Source organism: Chiroxiphia lanceolata, chromosome 3, assembly GCF_009829145.1.
Source record: "Chiroxiphia lanceolata isolate bChiLan1 chromosome 3, bChiLan1.pri, whole genome shotgun sequence".
NCBI lineage: Eukaryota > Metazoa > Chordata > Aves > Passeriformes > Pipridae > Chiroxiphia > Chiroxiphia lanceolata.
Window position 1 is genome coordinate 116,912,821 of NC_045639.1, and position 18,823 is coordinate 116,931,643.

Here is an 18,823-nt window from a genome sequence, read left to right on the forward strand (position 1 = left end):
TCCCGGGATGCACAAGGTGTTGGAATAGGACACGGGGGGGAAAACTGATTCCAAATGGCCACAGGGACATCCAGAGCACAGGGAAACTGTGGATTCCCCATCCCTGGAATTGTCCAAGGTTGGACAGGGCTTGGAGCAAGCTGGGATAGTGGGAGGTGTCCCTGCCCATGCAGGGGTGGGACTGGATGGACTTAAATTCCCTTCCCACACTGGATCCATGAGGACACCTGGAGGAGAGAAGGATCCCGGGAGACCTTGGAACACATTCCAGGGCCTAAAGGGGCTCCAGGAGAGCTGGAGAGGGACGGGGGGCAAGGGATGGAGGGACAGGACACAGGGAATGGATCCCAGTGCCAGAGGGCAAGGAGAGATGGGAGATTGGGAAGGGATTCCTGGTTGGGAGGGTGGGGAGGGGCTGGGTGGAATTCCCAGAGAAGCTGTGGCGCCCCTGGATCCTGGGAGTGTTCAAGGCTGGGTTGGAGCCACCTGGGATAGTGGGAGGTGTCCCTGCCACCCAAAGCATTCCACGATATTCCTGTTTGGAATCACGGCCTTTGTCTTCCCAGGTGGCTTTTGGGGTCCCTGGGTCCCTCTGCGAATATTTTGGGACCTCACCTGGTCTTCCCTGCGGGATGAGCCGGCTGGAGACTGGAAGGTGTCCATAGCTGAGATCCCGATCCTACAGGACAAGGGGGATATCAAGGGACAGAAAGGACACTGGGGGGGGGGTGTCCCAGACTGGGGAGGTCCCAGTTTGGGGAACTGGGGGGGTGGGTTCCAAGGCAAAGCCCCCCGTGTCCCACCCATGTGCGGGGGGTCTCAGTTTGGGTATCCGGGGTGTCCCAGCCCCTGTTTCTCACTCCCGTTCCCGGAATTGGGGGTTCCCAGTTTGGGAGGGGGTCCCAGATTGGGGTATTTCGGGGGCTGCCAGAGCCCCCTCCGTGTCCACCTGTGCGCAGGGGTCTCAGTTTTGGGTATCCGGGGTGGGGTGGGGTGTGTGTCTCAGCCCCTGTTCTCCGCTCCCGGAATTGGGGGTTCCCAGGTTGGGGGGAGTGTCCCAGATTGGGAGATTCAGGGGGTGCAGCCCCCCTCGTGTCCCACCTGTGCCCGGGGGTCTCAGCCGGGGGTACCCGGGGGTTTTGGATCCCGTTTCACGATCCCGATCCTGGTCAATCGCGGCCCTTCCCGCGCGTGCCTTCCAATTCCCGCGCGCGCCGGGCACGCCCCTTTATGGGCGGAGCCAACAGGTGACACAGGCGCGGTCAGACGAGGGGCGTGGCCAAAAGGCTCCCTGGTGATGGGGCATGGTCAAGAAACAGGGGGCGGGCCCAAAGTTTGGAGCGTGGCCTGAGGGAAAAGGTACACTGGGCGGGGCAAACAATAGGCGTGGCCATGACAAGGGGGCGTTGTCAAAACTGGCGCGGTCAAAAGGCGGGGGCGTGACCAGTGGACGATGGGCGGGGCTTGGGGCGGGTCCCCCAGAGTCCCGGAGCGCTAGGGAGGCTTGGGGGGTGTGAGTGATTTTGGGGGGTCCCAAAGCCTTGAGGGGATCTGGGAGGGGCCCACGAGGCCTTGAGGGTGATCTGGGGGGACACCCGGGGGTCTCGGGGGGTGTGAGAGATTTTGGGGGGTCCCAAAGCCTTGGGGGGGATCTGGGGGACACCCGGGGCGGTTGGGAGGGGTGAGAGTGATTTTGGGGTCCCAACACTTCAGGGGGGATCTGGGGGACACCCCGGGGGGGTCTGGGAGGGGTGCGAGTGATTTTGGGGGGTCCCAAAACCTGGGAGGAGATCCGGGGAGTTTGAGGTCTCTGGGGTCCTTAGGACTTGGGGACGGGCAGGGCTGTGTGGGGTCCCCAAGGCATTGAGGGGGTTCCCAAGCCTTTGTGGGGGTCTCTGTGGGGTCCCCACGGCCTTGGGGGGGACCCCATCACTCTTTGAACCCCTACATCCCTCAGACCCCCATAAACCCTACCAGATCCCCATAAACCCCCATCACCTGACATGCCCCCCACACCTCCCTAAACCCCCCTAAATCCCTGCGGCTCTTTGATCCCCCAACACCCCCTGCACTCCCATAAACCCCCCTAGATCTCCCATAACCGCCCATCACTCTTTGACCCCCCCACACCCCGAGCACCCCTAACACCCCCATCACTCCTCGACCACCCCTTACCCCTTAACCCCATAATCCCCATAAACCCTCTTCACTCTTTGATCCCCCCGGACCTCCACAAACCCCCATAAATCCCATCACTCTGTAATCCTCTTGGACCCTCATAAACCCCCCAGACCCCCCATAAACCCCCACCACTCTTTGTCCCCCATAAACCCCTGGACAGCCCTGAACCCCCATCAATCTGGGGAAGATTTCTTCCCAATCTCCCATCTCTCCGGGGCCTCCTCTGGGCTCTCTCCAGCAGCTCCACGTCCTTGTGCTGCTGTTGCCCAGGGCTGGAGGCAGCTCTGCAGGGGGGTCTCAGCTGAGGGGGCAGAGGGGCAGATCCCCCCTGCCCTGCTGCCCACCATTCCTGTGGGATCAGCCCAGCACATGGTGATTTCCAGTTGCCATCACACGCAGCCTGGTCGTGTCCATCTTCCCACATTCCTTGTCCTGTCCCATAGCAGGAGCCCTCTGGGCTCTTCCTTCTCCACACAGGTGAAGGACACAACTCCTGCTCTTCCCAACTGATTGCTGCCCACATCCCTCTTCCCCACCTGAAGCAGGAGGTTGCTGTTCCCAGCTGGTGGTTTGGGACATCTGCAAAACCGGGAGCCCCTCCTGGATGTGCAGTGTAGGAGCAGGAAGCTGCTCCCCCATCCCAGATCCCTGTGGGCACACAGGTCCCAAAGGGGCAACCACAGGCGTGTGGAGGTGATAAATAAATAATTGTGATTCGTGAAACAAATGGGTGATTGCATCAAAATAAAACAAACGGATTGTAAAACTTAATTACACCCCCATAAAGAAATAAAACAGACCCTTACAAGGTCAAGAGGCCTAAAACCTCCTTACTATAGTAAGAGAATTTAAATCTTTAGGTGCCTGTCGTCCAAGAATGCACGAATTATGACTGGTTGTAGAGATAACCCTTTTAGCTTTAGCTGTAAGAAAACCCATATTAAATACTTAGCAAAAACCCGTAGATGTAATGTATATATATAATTAATATGCATGAAGTAGCTAAGATAAAATACTAAATGTACCTTGTAGTAGGCGTGCAGATTTGGGAAACTGGTCCTCATTTCTGTCACCCAGCCGGCTGCTTGCTTTTTCCTTATAATAAACTCTTATTCAAAAACTTACAGAAACTCGAGATTTTGTTTATCACAGGGGAAGGAGTAGTAAGGGGGTGGCGAATTCCATCAGAAAAGTCCCTCTCCGGGAATTAACACCAAGTGTTGGGTGTCAGGTGAGTTTGGAGAACTGGGGGCACTCTGGAACTTCAGGAAATGCTTCCCTTGGCTGTTTCTGAAAATGACCACGTTATCTGGGCTTGGATCAGCGACCTGGCTCCTCTGCTCCACATCTGGCACAAAGCAGGATGTCCACGAGTGTTTTTTCCTCCTCATTGGGAATTTCCTCTTTGTGGAGAAGAGGGATGAGGAGCAGAGAGAGAGGCAGAGGGAAACATGCCTTGGAGGAAAAGGGTCCCGTTCCTCCTCCTTCCCTGCAATGCCTCCTTCATCTGGAATCATCTCCTGATGGGCCTGGGCTTGTGGCTTCCTTGAATGGAGAAGTTCACCTTGATTCCTTTTTCTAGGGATTGTAACAAATCCTCTTTTCTTGCACTGGCTCATGTATTGTCACTGAATCCCAGACTGGTTTGGGTGGGAAGGGACCTTAAATGAATCCAGTCCCACTCCCTGCCATGGGCAGGGACACCTCCCACTAGCCCAGGTTGCTCCAAGCCCATCCAGCGTGGCCTTGGACACTTCCAGGGATCCAGGGGCAGCCAGAGCTTCTCTGGGCAACCGTGCCAACATCAGCCACAGAGTTTTAGGAACCAGAGTAACCAAAGAAACTGAAAGTACAGAGCACAGTTAAAGGGCAGCAACACACAACTACTGCCCAACCTCCAGGAACTCTGATTCTGTCCCACCTGAGACTTGAAGCAGCATATAAAAATTTCCACAGCATCTCTGTGCCACCCTGCCCAACGGTCCCCCTGAGGGGATCAGGCCACCTGAGAGTCCCAGCCCACCCTGAGAACTATCCCCTCACAGCTGAGACACAGCCCGCCCTCACAACCGTCCCCTCACCCCTCACCACACAGCCCGCCCTCACAACCGTCCCCTCACCCCTCACACACACAGCCCACCTCACAACCGTCCCCTCACCCCTCACCCCACAGCCCGCCCTCACAACCGTCCCCTCACCCCTCACACACACAGCCCGCCCTCACAACCGTCCCCTCACTCCTCACACACACAGCCCACCCTCAAACCCTCCCATCACCCCTCACACACAGCCCGCCCCTCACAACCGTCCCCTCACCCCTCACACACACAGCCCACCCTCACAACCGTCCCCTCACCCCTCACACACACAGCCCGCCCTCACAACCCTCCCCTCACCTCCATCCACAGCCAGCCCTCAGTCCAGCCCCTCAGCTCCAGCCCTCAGCACTCTACCAGTCCCCTCTCAAGCTCAGGCCTGGGGCAGTTCAGCACTCTCGGGCTCTAGTGCTGGGATTAGACCTTCAACAGCTTTGCTGAAGCTGCAATCCGTGTGCTCCTTCTGGATCGGGCAATGCCAGACACAACCACCCCCTGGGAGTGCAAAGGATGGAGAGCAGCCCTGGGGAGAAGGACCTGGGGTGCTGGAGGGGAGAGGCTGGACGTGCTCCGTCCGTGTGCTCTGGCCCCAGAACCCCCCGTGCCCTGGGCTGATCCCCCAGGGATGGTGGGCAGCAGGGGGGGGATCTGCCCCTCTGCCCCCCTCAGCTGAGACCCCCCTGCAGAGCTGCCTCCAGCCCTGGGCAACAGCAGCACAAGGACGTGGAGCTGCTGCAGAGAGTCCAGAGGAGGCCGCGGAGATGCTGCCAGGGCTGGAGCCCCTCTGCTCTGGAGCCAGGCTGGGAGAGCTGGGGTGCTCAGCTGGGAAGGGAAGGATCCAGGGAGACCTTGGAGCCCCTTGCAGAGCCTAAAGGGGCTCCAGGAGAGCTGGAGAGGGACTGGGGACAAGGCCTGGAGGGACAGGACACAGGGAATGGCTTCCCACTGCCAGAGGGCAGGGAGAGATGGGAGACTGGGAAGGTGGGAGGCGGGGAGGTCCTGGCACAGGTTGCCCAGTTCTGGGATTCGATGATCAGGGGTAAGAGGCACAGATCAGTGGTTTCCAGTCAGGAGCCCCAGGTACTGCCCTCCTGCTGCCTTTCATGGAATCATAGGATCACTAGGGTTGGAAAAGACCTCCCAGCTCATCGAGTCCCCTCCCCTGAACAACTTTTCATCCCAAACCGGCAGCAGTTTCGCTTTCCCATTTTGCTGCAGACAAACGCTGATTGACAGGAAATGAACAGCTGTCGCTCCACAGCCCCTATAAAAGGGAAGAGCCGGGGCTGGATCAGCAGAGGGGCTGCGCTGGGCTTCTCTCACCTCGGGAGCTCCGGAGGGAGACGGTAGGACCTTGGGGCTGAACTGCGGGGCTGGGAGCCGGGATCAGCACGGAGCGGGGGCTTGTTTGTCTTCTGCTTCCCATCCGCGGGGTTCCCATGGCTGGGGAGATGCCAGGGAAGGAGCCCCTTCCCTTTGCAGCCCGTGCCCGGCCGCAGGCGGGGCCGATCCTGCCCGGCCCGGGCACCCCCAGCCCCAGGCGGGGTGCGGGGGCTGCGCTCCCCGAAGGCAGGACCGGGGGTGCTGGGGCCCTCCTGGGCCGGGGGTGCTGCCTGTGCCCCGCGCCGCTCCTCAGGGAGCAGGGCAGCGCCGGGGGCATGAGGGGCACTCCGGCCCCTGCTCCGGCCCCAGCCCGGGGGGGACACTTGGTCCTTTTCCTCCCGGGATTCCCCTCCCTTCCAGTGCAAACTTCACCGCCCGCAGCGCTCTGGTCCCTGCTGCAGCCCCTCAAAGGCACAGGCGCTTCCAGAGCCCATTGCCCTGGGGAAGGGAGAGAAGTTGGGAGGGGACAGAGCTGGCACAAGTGGCCTGAGGGGACAATCTGCTTAAATGTTGCAGAAAGAACTTCAGATTCGAATATTCCCTTGAGCACAATTAACACTCACACAGGTTATCTGTGTGAGTTTTGATACCAAAACTGATTTGATTAATTGCTAAGAGATGCAAGAGGGAGAGGAAAATTAAGAAAAGTTGGGAAATGCTAAGATTACTTCTAGAAGCAGAGAAAAGATACCACCAAAAACTACTTTCTGCCGAGCTGCTTTTTGCGGCGGGGGCGGGGCTGGGAAGCAGTTTTCTGCCTTTTTTTTCTCTGTCTGCCGCTTTTGGATGTTACCTCTTTAGCTGCGGGGGGGGGGGTAAGGAGGGGGGTGTTGGAGGTTGGAGGGGGTGTGGGGTGGGTGGTGTGTGTCTTGGCAGCTTTAGTTCTCTGCAATGCAGCCAGGAAGAGCGGTTTCGCTGCTCACACGGAGCTGTGTCCCAGGCTGTGCAGAGTCCTGGTCCAGCTGCACCTTTTGGCCCTCAGAAATGTGGTCAGGGTAGGAGGATAAGATCTAACTCACGCCTGTGGCACGGTGGGTGTCAGTCCTCTCCAGGCCGGCAGGGTTCCAGTCTCCGGTGACAGGCAGGCAGCAGACGGTGGCAGAAGAAAAGTGATAGGGGGGCTGAGGAGAGATTCTCAGCTGAGGGAACTGGTTCTCTCTCTCCATTTGCTCTCTCCCTGATTTTCCCAAGTAGCCCCATTCAGATGTTCGAAGAGATATTTTTGGTAGGAAGCTTTGACAGGTAGAAACAATGGCAAAACCTTATTTTTGGCATTTCTATGTTATCTGTGTGCTACAGCCTGAGGGCAATATCCAGCAGGTGCCTTCCCGAGCAGCCACCCACACCCCAGGCTCTACTGCCCAGGGAGCAGCTGCACATCTGCCCCGAGGGGAATCAGGGCTGAAGTCCCTCCTTGCTCTGCCAGCACGTCCAGTTTTCCTCTGCTTCCTCAACTCCCCTGATCTCCCCAGCCCTTTTTCTTCCCTCGCTTTTCCCCTCCCCTGCCCATCCCACTGGTGGGAGTGCAGGACCTGCTGGAGGCTCTCCTGGAGCTCCTTTAGGCTCTGGAAGGGGCTCCAAGGTCTCCCTGGATCCTTCCTTCTCCAGCTGAGCACCCCCAGCTCTCCCAGCCTGGCTCCAGAGCAGAGGGGCTCCAGCCCTGGCAGCATCTCCGCGGCCTCCTCTGGACTCTCTGCAGCAGCTCCACGTCCTTGTGCTGCTGTTGCCCAGGGCTGGAGGCAGCTCTGCAGGGGGGTCTCAGCTGAGGGGGCAGAGGGGCAGATCCCCCCTGCCCTGCTGCCCACCATCCCTGTGGGATCAGCCCAGGGCACGGGGGGTTTCTGGGCCGGCTGTGTCCAGCCTCTCCCCAGCCCCCCAGGTCCTTCTCCCCAGGGCTGCTCTCCATCCAGTCCACTCCCAGCCTGTCTTTGTGCCTGGCATTGCCCCACACAGGGGCACACCTGCCCTTGGCCTTCTTGACCTTCAGGGGGTTGGCACTGTCCCACCTCTCCAGCATGTCCAGGTTCCTTTTGCAGGGCAACACGGATTTAGGGCCCAGGTGAAAGCCTGCTCTGCTCCCCACCCCACAAAGGCCCTGGGGACTCTTTGCTGACGGGGTAATCCCCCTGCAGGAGAAGGGTTGGCCTCCACTGCTCCCTGCAACCAATCCTCCACGTTGCTGGGTTGCCATCTCCTGACTCTCTGGTCTTCTCCTTTAGGATCTGGGGCCTTTCCTTCCCGCTGCTCTTCCTCCGGAATTCTCCAGGGGGTTCCCATCTTCTCCACCCGCCGCCGTGTCCCCCAGGCCTGGGCTGTGACGGTGCTGTGTCCCCTGAGCTGGGCACCTTGGCTGCCCGTGTCCTCTGGGCACTCAAGGCTGGGACCAAGAGGAGCATCTGCTCTCAGGTGGGTGAGGTGACTCAGAGCCCACGGCCAGGGCACAGGGTGCCTCAGTCTGCACTGGCCAGAGAGGAAAGCTGACACTCAAGGCTCTGCAAGGCTCCAGGAGCCCAGTGCCAACCCCTGGGAGCCATCCCTGGGTTGGGGAGGGTCTGGTGTCCCTGCTGGGATGGAAGCTGAATGCAGGGGAAGGGTTGTGCATGGAATCAACCTCTCCAGGATCCAGCTGAATTGAGACAGAGACACTTCTCAGGTTTGTGGGACGGTGTAGAAAACCCCAAAGGGGTAAAGGCAGGAGTCCAGGGAGAGCACACCAGCTCTGTTAGGGTGAGAATCAGGGAATCACAGAAGGACCGGAGTGGGAAGGGACCCACAAGGATCCTGGGAGACATGGAAAGCTTTACTGAAATCCAGAAAGGTTCCATCAACTGGCTTCCATTGATCAGCTATGGGTTATTGGGGAGTAAAAGGATATTCAGTTTGACGAGCAGCACATTCCCCTCAGGACCTGTGCTGGCTGTGACCAGTGAGTGCCTTGTCCTTCAGGGGCTTTTCAAGAACTCCCAGAACAACCTTCTCCACAACTTTACAGGCACTGAAGGGACACTGCCAGGCCTGGAGTTCCCAGGGTCATCCTTCCTGCCCATCTGGAAAACTGGGACAATGTTCCCCAGCTCCCAGCGCTGCCTCTGTGTGCTGGGAGCACCAGCTGGAGCAGCCGGCGAGCGGGAGAGCCCTGTGCTGGGAAGAGGGTGCAGGATGCAGGCAGGGGGGTGGGACGGGCACAGGGGCTGTGCTGCTCCAGGGATCCAGCAATGCCCTCGGCTCTCTGCACTCATGGATTCAGGAGTCCTGTTGGGAGGACCTGGGCGATGTTGAAGGCAGCACCTTCTCCATGGCAGGTTGTGTGGCCACATCCGTGTGTGTGTGTGTGTGTTGTCTCTGGGATACACACTCAGCTTCAGGCTGATCCCACAGCAGGCACATCCATTGCCCGGGAAGGAGACCCTGGGCCTTGTGGCATCCCAGCCTGGGCTCCAGCAGCCACATGGGAGCATCCCCAGGGCCGGAGCTGCTGCAGAGCCTCTTAGAGGAGCCTGGGGCCTCTCACAAGAAACCTTAGGGAAAGTCTCCTTTCTTCCCCCACAGCCATGGCTTCGCAGGACGACACCCAGAGGGGCATGGAGAGGCACAGCTCCTGGCAGAGGCACTTCAGAAGGAAGGACTGGAGGCTGGATACTGGCTCCCCAAACTCTCCCAGACCCTGGGAGTCCAGTGCACACAAGCCCTGCAACACCTGCAATATGAAGACTACCTTACGTTGGAGTGCCAAGTGCGGCACCCCTGGGAGAAAAGGGCGCTCCAGAAACTCCTGAAAATAAGAGATGACAAAGCAACTTCTGAGGAGCAAGAAACAGCACTTGGAGAGGACAAAGCAGAGACAAGGAGTGGCCAAGCAAGTCCTGAACGAGCTGAAAGAAATGCTCGACAGCCGCAGCCACAGCCAGGATGTTGTAAGGCAGAGAGCAGAGGCTCTATGGCAAGCCATGGAGATTCCCAAGGAGTTTGGCCAGCACCAAAGAAGCCCTTGGCGGATGTGCTGGAGAGCATCCAGAAGCAGCTGGAGCAGCAGGAGTCATCAGTGGGCAGGAGGGAGAACATCCCTGACACGGAGGTGCTGAGGCGGGCGTCGGGGGACTGGCCCTGCAGGGCATCTACAGAACCAGCAGGGCTGAAGATGTGCTGGCAAAGCGAGAGCAGCTCCTCAGGGTTCCTGAGGGATTCCAGCTCGCCGGTCCAGAGCAAGGATCGCTGCTTGAGAGCAAGGAGTTCTCCTCCAGTGCAGCAGAATCCACTTTCACCAGGTCCATGGAGCAGCTGGGCTTCAGCATCAGCGTTTCTGCCAAAGCCGAGTTCTGGGGAGTTAAATTGGAAGCTGGTGCGATCACAGCAGCTCCTCACAGGCACAGGGCACCCACCCCCACTCTGAGCAGAGCTACTTTTGCACCACCAAGTACCAGTACACCCCTCTGGCCTCCTGCTACTTCCAAAGGAACCAGCTTCTCCTCTCGATGGGGCCCTGCGGGAGCTGCAACACATGGAGCGCTTTTGAACCTCACTGGGAAGAAGACCAGCCCAACCTGCTGGAGACTTCTTCAGAGGTTTGGGTCCCACGTCAGTCAGGGTCCCCTCCACTTTGGGGGTATTCTGGTGGAAGGCTCTACAGGAGGATTCAGAGCGAGCAGAGGGAGAGATGAAGCGACAAACATCTGAAGCCCTGAACAGCTTTGTCGGGGCCAGTTTCAGTGGCTTCTGGGCCAGTGCAGGAGGGGCCACAGATGTTTCCCGGTCCAGCTCACAGGCTTCTGTCCAGGGCAGAGCTGGAGAGAGCTCCCACACAGAGATTCAGTGTCAGGTGTTCACCACAGGGGGCCCATCAGAGACTGATTCTCTCCCTCAGTGGAAAACGGGGCTCGTGTCCAATAACTCAACGTGGTGCGTTATCGACCGCGGCTCCAGCTGATCCCGGTGTGGGAGGTCATCCTGTGCAATCACAGCAGGGATTTTCAGTCCGTCCATGAGCCGCGCCCTCAGGGCTGCGTACAAAGCGCTGACGAATCAGAGCGTCGGCACCGCTTTTGGAGAGGAACTGGAAGAGGCCAGAGAGTTCATGGAGATTGTGAAGACCTGGGAGGGGACGTGGATGAAAGGAAATGCTCACACTGCTGACTGAAACAGGATCTGAGTGCAAAAACCAAGGACCCCAGAGTCTGGATCAACGTGTGCCTGTCGACAAAGCCCTGCAGGACTTCCTGGTGAACACCGTGAGGAGTTGCCAGGAGTCACCTCCAGAAAACTCCACCTCTATCAAGGCAATCTTGAGGAGCCTCCTGGATCCTCATATCTATTCTGTCAAGGACTTCCCCAGTCTTCCTTCATTATGCAATGGATCTTCCAGACTGACCACACGCTTCCCAAAACTCCCAATGTCTCTGAACTTGGAGCTCCTGCAGACACTGCAGCAAATGATGGAGCACATCCATGCTGTCACCTACGCACCAGGAACCTCTGCTTCTGCCGTCCAGGAAGCAAAGAGAGAAGCCACCCTGACCACAGGCCTCGCAATTCATTCCTTACTGCGGTCTCTCCAGGAAAGGGCTCAGAAGGACATGGAACTCTTGGTGCTCTTAATTGCGACCAGCACAGGGTACCAGGTGGAAAGCAGCACTTTTCAGCACCTCCTTGGCCATGCAGAAATTCAGTACCTGGCCCAGGCAATGGCAGCGGCACACGAGCAGTACGTGACTCTGAAGGAGCAAGATGCTGCCAGAGCTGAGGCCTCCCTTCTGCTGACGGGTCTGACCGTGACACCCCAAAGCAAAGAGCTGTCCCCAGAGCAGAAGAGGGAGCGGTTGCTTTTCATGGAAGGTCACATGGAAGGCTTGTGGTCCACAGGGACAAAGAATCTCCTCCAGAAGCACAGGGAGTGCCCAGACTGGGAGATGCTGGAACGTGACTTGAATTCCTTCATCGGTGGGAGCTTGGAGGAAACAGGGGATGATGTGAGGATGCAGAACATACTCAAAGACATGGAAGACACTTTCCAAACAACTGAGCCTTCCAGTCCCTCCAAATCCGAGTCAGGTGCCAGAATCCAAAGCCAATGAAGCCACTGCAAACCAAGAGTTCCTCCAGTTGCTCAAGCGCCTTGGACTAGAAAGTCACTATCCCAGAAAAATGGGCACGGGACATTTCCACATCATCTGCAAGACATCTCTGCATGACAGCCAGCCCAGCAAGGACCAGGAACTGCCATTTCACTTCCTGCAGAAGCTCTTAACCGTGGACTATCGGGTGAGGTACCTGACTTGCAGAGATGGGAGCAACCCAGGACTTGCCCCATGCCAGAAACCACAGAGCAAGAGCACGAACCCTCAGACTCCTTTGAAAACTTTCTAAGATTTGGAGGAAGCAGCCCTGAAGCTGCAACCAGGGACAGCCACGTGCACCCCATGGACCTCCAGATGGCAATTTTCCACTGTACTGATGACTTCATGAGACAGTCCATTGCAACCAAGCTGGCCTTCTGCCAACTGGCACTGCCCCTGCTGGTGCCCAAGCCAGGCACTGCCCAGATCGAGTTCCCGCTCTGGGCTCTCAGCCAAATCAAAAGGAGCTGGAAAGAGGCGGAGAAGTCGGGACAGCAGCCCAGGATGAACAGTCACAATAACAAACTCATCATCAGGCAGAGACACCCATCGTGTCTTCATCCGCATTGGCACCTCTGCCTCCTCTTCCAAGTCTCAGCTCCTCAATGCTCTGCTCAGCAAACAAAGACACGACACTTTTTTCCACCGCCATTGCCGAGGCAGCACCAGAGAGCGTTTGCTGATGGAAGGTGTTGTGGAGATCGCCTGGTACTGTCCCCGGGGAAGCCCCGATGACACCTTTGAGTGCTGTGTGGCTTTCTGTAACCTGCATGGAGACGCCAGGGACCACGGAGCGCAGCTGCAGTTCTTACAGGAGATCTCTGCTCTCAACGTGGCTCTTGTCTCTGACTCTGAGCACATGGATGACAGAGGGAAAAAGCTTCTGCGTGACCTGTGGCAGTCGCAAAGGCCTCTGGTTTGTCTTCTCACTGACAAAGAGAAGGTTGCAGCTGGACAATCCAGCAAAAACATAAAAATAGGGATCAAGAACAGAAACGAAGCAGAGATGTTGAACGAGCTCACCAAAACAATCAGGAATCTCCTGGAAGGGTCCAACCCTCATTTCAGCCTGGACGCCTGCCTGGACAAAGCTCGCCAGCACGGATTCTTAGTGGATGAAGATCGACCCGAGTGTGTGACAGCCAAAGCAAAGGCAAAGGAGCTGGTGACCCTTCTGAAGAAGGAGAAGCTGTCTGAGATCAAATCCCAGCTCCTGCCTCTTCAAGGAAAACTGTGGCACCAGTGGTGCCAAAAGGACAAAGAACTCACTCGCTTGCAGGAGAAGGGGGGCAGAGCATCGAGCACCATCGGAGCCAAATTGAATCGAGAAGGCAGCAATTAGAAGAAAGCAACAGAGAGAGCCTTCCCCCTCAACCAGTTGATGAAACCATTCCTTGGCTTTCTCCAGTCACAGCCAGCAGATACCAAGAAATACTTCCTGCAGTGGATGAAGGTCTTTATGGACGACTGTCCTCCGGTCGCCTTGAGGAACTGAGGAGAGACTATCACAAGTATGGTCTGAAATCCTGGAAAAAAGAAAAACAAGGAAAAAACCATCTGAACCCTGAGTTGCTGAGTAGGTTGGAGGCCCTCTCTGATGAAATCAATGATTCATCCGTTGGCCTGGAGCATCTGTTGAGAGAGGTAGGGCAGATCTATGAAGCTCTGCAAGCAACAACTCAAAGAATGAAAATGTCAAACTGCCCCAAATGGCAGCAGAGCTGATGGTTTTGGGATCCCGTGGAGCTGATGGATGGGGATGCTTCTTACCTGCCCCTGTGCTGGGTGGAGCAATCTTTGACAGCCTAATTGAGAGGCTGGGGGACAAACGAGTGTTTGTTCTCTCCGTGCTCGGCATCCAGAGCACAGGGAAGTCAACCCTGCTGAATGCCATGTTTGGGCTGCAGTTCAACGTCAGCGCGGGGAGATGCACCCGGGGAGCGTTTATGCAGCTCCTGCCACTGGACGAGCAGCTGCAACAGGACGTGGGCTTTGATTACATGCTGGTTGTTGACACAGAGGGCCTTCGTGCCATAGAGATGGCCAATAAACAGTCCCTGAATCATGACAACGAGCTGGCCACCTTTGTCATCGGCATCGGCAACGTGACCCTGATCAACATCTTTGGGGAAAATCCCTCAGAAATGCAGGATGTTCTTCAGATCGCTGTGCAGCTCTTCTGAGGATGAAGAAAATAAATCTTTCCCCCAGCTGCCTCTTTGTCCACCAAAACGTGGGAGAAGTTACTGCCAAGGAGCAGAACATGGAAGGACAAAGACGTTTGCAGGAAAAGCTGGATGAAATGACCGTGGCAGCTGCCCAGCAGGAATGCTGTGACGTCTCCTCCTTCAGCGACGTCATCCGCTTTGACGTGAACACCCACATTCACTACTTTGCTCACCTGTGGGAAGGAAACCCCCCAATGGCACCACCCAACCCCACCTACAGCCACAACGTCCAGCAACTGAAGAGCAAAGTTCTCCAGGCTGCCAAGGAGTCCCAGGGCAGCATTTTGACGCTCTCCAGCCTGAAAGTCCGTATTGGTGACCTCTGGAATGCTTTGCTGAACGAGAACTTTGTTTTCAGCTTCAAGAATTCACTGGAGATTGCTGTGTACAGGAAACTGGAAACTGCCTTTAGTCAGTGGACCTGGAGGCTCAGGAGTCACATCTTAGACGTACAAATGAGACTCACAACAGAATTCGGAACGGGGACTTGCAGCAAGTCACCAGAGAACACCTGGAAGGGCTCGTGCGAGACACAGTGATGCCATCGTGACAGACATGGAAAAGTATTTCAGGGAAGAGAAACACTGCGAGATGCTGGTCCAGTGGAAAGGGAGCACAGAGCTGAAGCTGAAAGAACTAAAAGAGAATCTTCTTCTGAAACTCGGAAGAAATGTGAGAATCTCATTGAACTGCAGAAGACCCAGAGTAAAGTGGATGCAAGGAAGTCGGAATATGAAGACGAGCTCTGAGAAAGAGCAGGGAGTTGGCTCTGACTCTGAAAGGCAAGAGCCTCAGTGAGAGAGAACTGAGAGACAAGTTTACTTCTGTCTGGGCCGAGTGGATTGCTGAAGTCTCCCGTGCTGCTCCCCCACTGGAACGGGTGGATATTGATGCAGAAATAGAAGATGTCCTTCTGGAGCATTTTAAGGAGCCTGGTTTCCATGACAGATCAGGTCATTTCCCAAACACAGAGGATTTTCCTTGGACTTGAACAAACATGTCACAAAGAAAAAGGGTTGGAAAACATACCTACTACGGAATGTTTCCATTGGTGATTGGAAAACATACCTCCCATGGAATGTTTTCAGTGCTGATGTGAACTTGCAGGGCATCACAGACAACATCATAAAGCGTGTGTGGGCAAACATTGATAAGAAGGAACAGGAGAAACAGGATTACAGTCGAACCTTTATTCATGAAATACTCCATGAAGTACAGGAAGGTGTGAACTCCGTCCCCAGCGATGCATCATTTAGTGTTAACAAAGATTACATCATAGATTTATCTCTGTACCTCTGCAGAACAGCAGCAGAAAGGTTTAAAGCCATGCACGAAGCGTTCTGGAAGGCAAATGACCCAGTCACCTACCTGAACAGCAAGAGAGAAGATTTCTTCACATGTTTCCAGATGTCCTGCCAAGGAGCCACTTCTGTCACAACTTTTGCTGTCTACCTTTGTGACAAGCTTGCCCCAGCTCTTCGCCGGCCGTCTATGAGAGGACGGCTAAAGCATTGCTGGGGACATGCAGGGGAAAGTCCCAGATTTCCAGGGCAACAGAGCCAGTCTGGATGTTTGTATCCTGAGATTCCTGGCACAAGAAGAAAACTTTCAGTATTTCAAGCAGTACCTTGAAGACCCAGAACAGTTTTTTCAGTGGTACATTGAGAGACGTGTTGAGAGTTACTGTTTAGGTGAGAGCCGGAGGCTGGAGAACTTTTTAGATTCCTCCCTTGGTGTTCTCTATGGAAACATCCTGTCAGCTGTTGCTTCATCAACCCAAAGGGTCAAAGACAGAAAAGACCAAAAGGACAAAATCTCTCTCTGGCTGGATGAATTTTGCAGGGAACTGACAGAGCTGATCAACTTGCCCAGAAGTGACCTGAAGGGCCTCGAGCATCAGGAGATCAGAGACATCGAGTTCCTGAGCGAAGCTATGGCAGGAGAGCTGCCTGCCATGAAGGATAAACTCAGGGAAGAATTTGCTGTTGCTGATCTGAGCTGGTTTGAAAGGAAGCCTCACACCATCCTGGCAGAGCAGTTTTGGGGGTGCTGGGAGCAGTGTCCATTTTGTGGGGCTGTCTGCACAAACACCATGCGGGGACATGATGGAGACCATCAGCTTCTCTTCCATCGACCACAAGCTTTGATAGGATGGAGGGTCCGAGGAACAGAAGAGCTGGTCATTGATATTTGTTCCAGCAGTGTTGCAAGTGACCGTCGATTCTACCCAACCCCAGAGGATGACCCCATCTATCCCTACAAGAGATACCGGGATGCAGGACCTCCTTTCTCCAATTGGAAAATTCTTCCTGATCCATCCATGCAAGCCTACTGGAAATGGTTTGTGTGTCATTTCAGGACAGATATAGAAGCCTTGCACGGTAAGAAATTCAAGGCAGAGGAGAAATCCCTGAGGCCTGGCAGAGAATTACCAAGCAGGAAGCACTTGCTGAGCTGGACAAGCCTTAGGCCATGATGGAAGAAAGATGAAGGAAGAAGCTCCACGGCTTTGCAGTTTAGCAGAACAGAGTACAAGGCTGTCCACAAAATGCTGTTTCAATGCTTATGCTCTCAAGCCCCATGAAGACAATGGGATCCAACTGCTCACAAACTGGGTGAAATAAGGCGCGTGACTCCGGCCGTCGCTCAGAAACTCCTCGCTTCCTGATCAGCCAGAATCCTCTTCCCTTCCTGCCGTAAACATTTCCCTCTGCTTTGCCCTGAGCAAAAGTATAAAACCCTCCCTGGGCTGCTCAGTCCCATGACCAAGATGGAGCCCAAGTGCCAGGGGAAGAGTAAAGGCAGCATGAGAAAGCCCCAGTTGGATGAGCTGCTCTGAGGAAATAAGGGGCAGTGAGCAAAGCCCAGCTTTCCTGCAGCACTCAAATCCCAGCCCAAAGGGGGAACACTGTGGTACTGGGAAGATCATGGGACCCTCCAGTACCTGTCAGCCGAGGGACAATCCAGGGTTCTGCTGCAGAGCCAACAACCACGTCCAACCCCCTCCTCAGGTGCCAAGCCACGACCCCCCTCCCATTAGGTACAGCAAGAGAACTTTACACCAACCAGAAACAAAAGGTGATTACGACTGAAGCCACTTCAGCTCCACCTAAACACAAAGAATTTGTATAAAAGTAAGTTGGGGATAGGGGGAAAATTGAGGAAGACTCCCCTGAACCTGCTGGGATCAGCTGAGGGGTTGAACCTGCCTCCCCCCCACCCCAGGGACGCCTGTGGGGTGAGAAATACACTCTGGGCAGGTTCAACGCTGCTTTAAGGAGCAGAGCTTGGTCGGGCTCCCCCAGAGGATATTGGCAGATTGCTTCGTGTTCCACCTTGGCCTTGCTTCCCAGAGTTGAGACTGCTTTCAAACACAGTTTTGCAGCCAGACGCTGCCGCCAACGCCCACGAACCTTATTAACCTGTCCCAGGCGGTGCTAATAAAGAGTGTTTTCCAGGAACTGGGAGAGGAGTCCTTTCAGTTGCCAGCAGCAGGTCCCACCTTGGCAGGGGCAGGGCCAGCTGAGGGCAGTGCTTTAACTCCCTGCTCCGGAGGGTCCTGTGTGTGCCAGGGCAGCCGTCCCTGCTCAGGGGCCTGGGCCTGCTGCACTTCCCTCCAGCTCTCAGCCCCACCGGCAGCTGCTCCTGCCCTTGGCCTGGCTGTTGAGCAAAGCCTTTGCCGTGCCCCTGTGCAGGATCCCGTGGCCCAGCTTCCTCCCAGCCCCCGAGGCAGCGCTGGTGCTCTCCAGGCAGCCTGGGGGCACCGGAGCCGCGCTCTGGAGAAGCTGGGACCAGCTGGGGCTGCCCCAGGGTCGGCCTTGGGGGTTGGAACTGAGGTCACAGTGCCCCTGCTGGGCTCCCAGGGAGCCAGGAGGGAAAGCAAAGAGCTGCTGGAGGGGGTGGGACTGGAAAGCCGAGCAGGGACTGCCTGGGGGGTCTGTCTGATGCACACACTGGGAAAGAGGGGGCTGGGCAAGGCAGGGGACGGGGCTGGGCTGACAGGCTGGGAGGAGGGCGGGATGGGGCTGGAAGGGGAGAGGGGCAGATCTGAGTGGACCAACTCAGATTTCTTTCCCTTCTCCCCTTTACTTTCTTTACTTTCCCTGCTCCTTCTGCCTCCTCTGCTCTGGAGCCAGGCTGGGAGAGCTGGGGGTGCTCACCTGGAGAAGAGAAGGATCCAGGCAGACCTGAGAGCCCCTTCCAGAGCTTAAAGGGGCTCCAGGAGAGCTGGAGGGACTGGGGACAAGGCTGGAGGGACAGGACACAGGGAATGGCTTCCCAGCCAGAGGGCAGGGAGAGATGGCAGACTGGGAAAGAATTCTTCCCTAGGAGAGTGGAGAGGAGCTGGGTTGGGATTCCCGAGAAGCTGTGGCTGCCCCATCCCTGGAAGTGTTCAAGGCTTGGAGCAACCTGGGAGAGTGCAAAGTAAGGGGAGTGGAACTAAAGTTTTTTAAGGTCCCTTCCTACCCAACCATCCCATAATTCTAGGAGTCACCTTCTCCAGACAAGGGATGCTGTGGGAATTTCCACAATGGATTTCTGTGGGAAAGTAGAGGAGTGTATCCCGCAGAGGAATATTTTTACATGTCCTATACATGACAGAAAATGCAGAAATCACTGCTCCAGGCCACAGGTTGTCAGAAATGAAACATTCAGTACCAGTTCTGTGAGTGTAAGAAACAGGCACCTGATAACAGCATTTATGTTCGATCCCACAGTCAGTCCAACAGATCACGGTACCTGAATCACACTGAGGAGCCTCTCTGGGCAGCTCCTACTTTCCTGGGCTCGGTTCCTTCTCCAAACATTTAACCGGCAACCTAAA

At 56.0% G+C, this 18,823-nt stretch overlaps 1 protein-coding gene and 1 pseudogene across 1 annotated transcript; both read left to right on the forward strand.

Annotated features, from left to right (window-relative positions):
- The first annotated feature begins 9,211 nt into the window (after positions 1–9,211).
- Positions 9,212–15,173, forward strand: LOC116784648 (interferon-induced very large GTPase 1-like). The gene is given in 30 exon segments (XM_032683447.1): positions 9,212–9,239; positions 9,242–9,467; positions 9,469–9,623; positions 9,626–9,748; positions 9,751–9,999; positions 10,002–10,127; positions 10,130–10,162; positions 10,165–10,264; positions 10,266–10,573; positions 10,576–10,636; positions 10,638–10,753; positions 10,756–10,848; positions 10,851–10,985; positions 10,988–11,060; positions 11,062–11,709; positions 11,711–11,946; positions 11,949–12,281; positions 12,313–13,056; positions 13,059–13,122; positions 13,124–13,233; positions 13,236–13,463; positions 13,466–13,505; positions 13,507–13,556; positions 13,559–13,948; positions 13,951–14,460; positions 14,463–14,531; positions 14,534–14,647; positions 14,650–14,739; positions 14,742–15,022; positions 15,071–15,173. Coding segments are annotated over 29 exon segments (5,700 nt in total). The 3' UTR covers positions 14,990–15,022; positions 15,071–15,173.
- A 257-nt stretch (positions 15,174–15,430) lies between these two features.
- LOC116784089 lies at positions 15,431–16,467 on the forward strand (annotated as a pseudogene).
- The last annotated feature ends 2,356 nt before the right edge of the window (positions 16,468–18,823 follow it).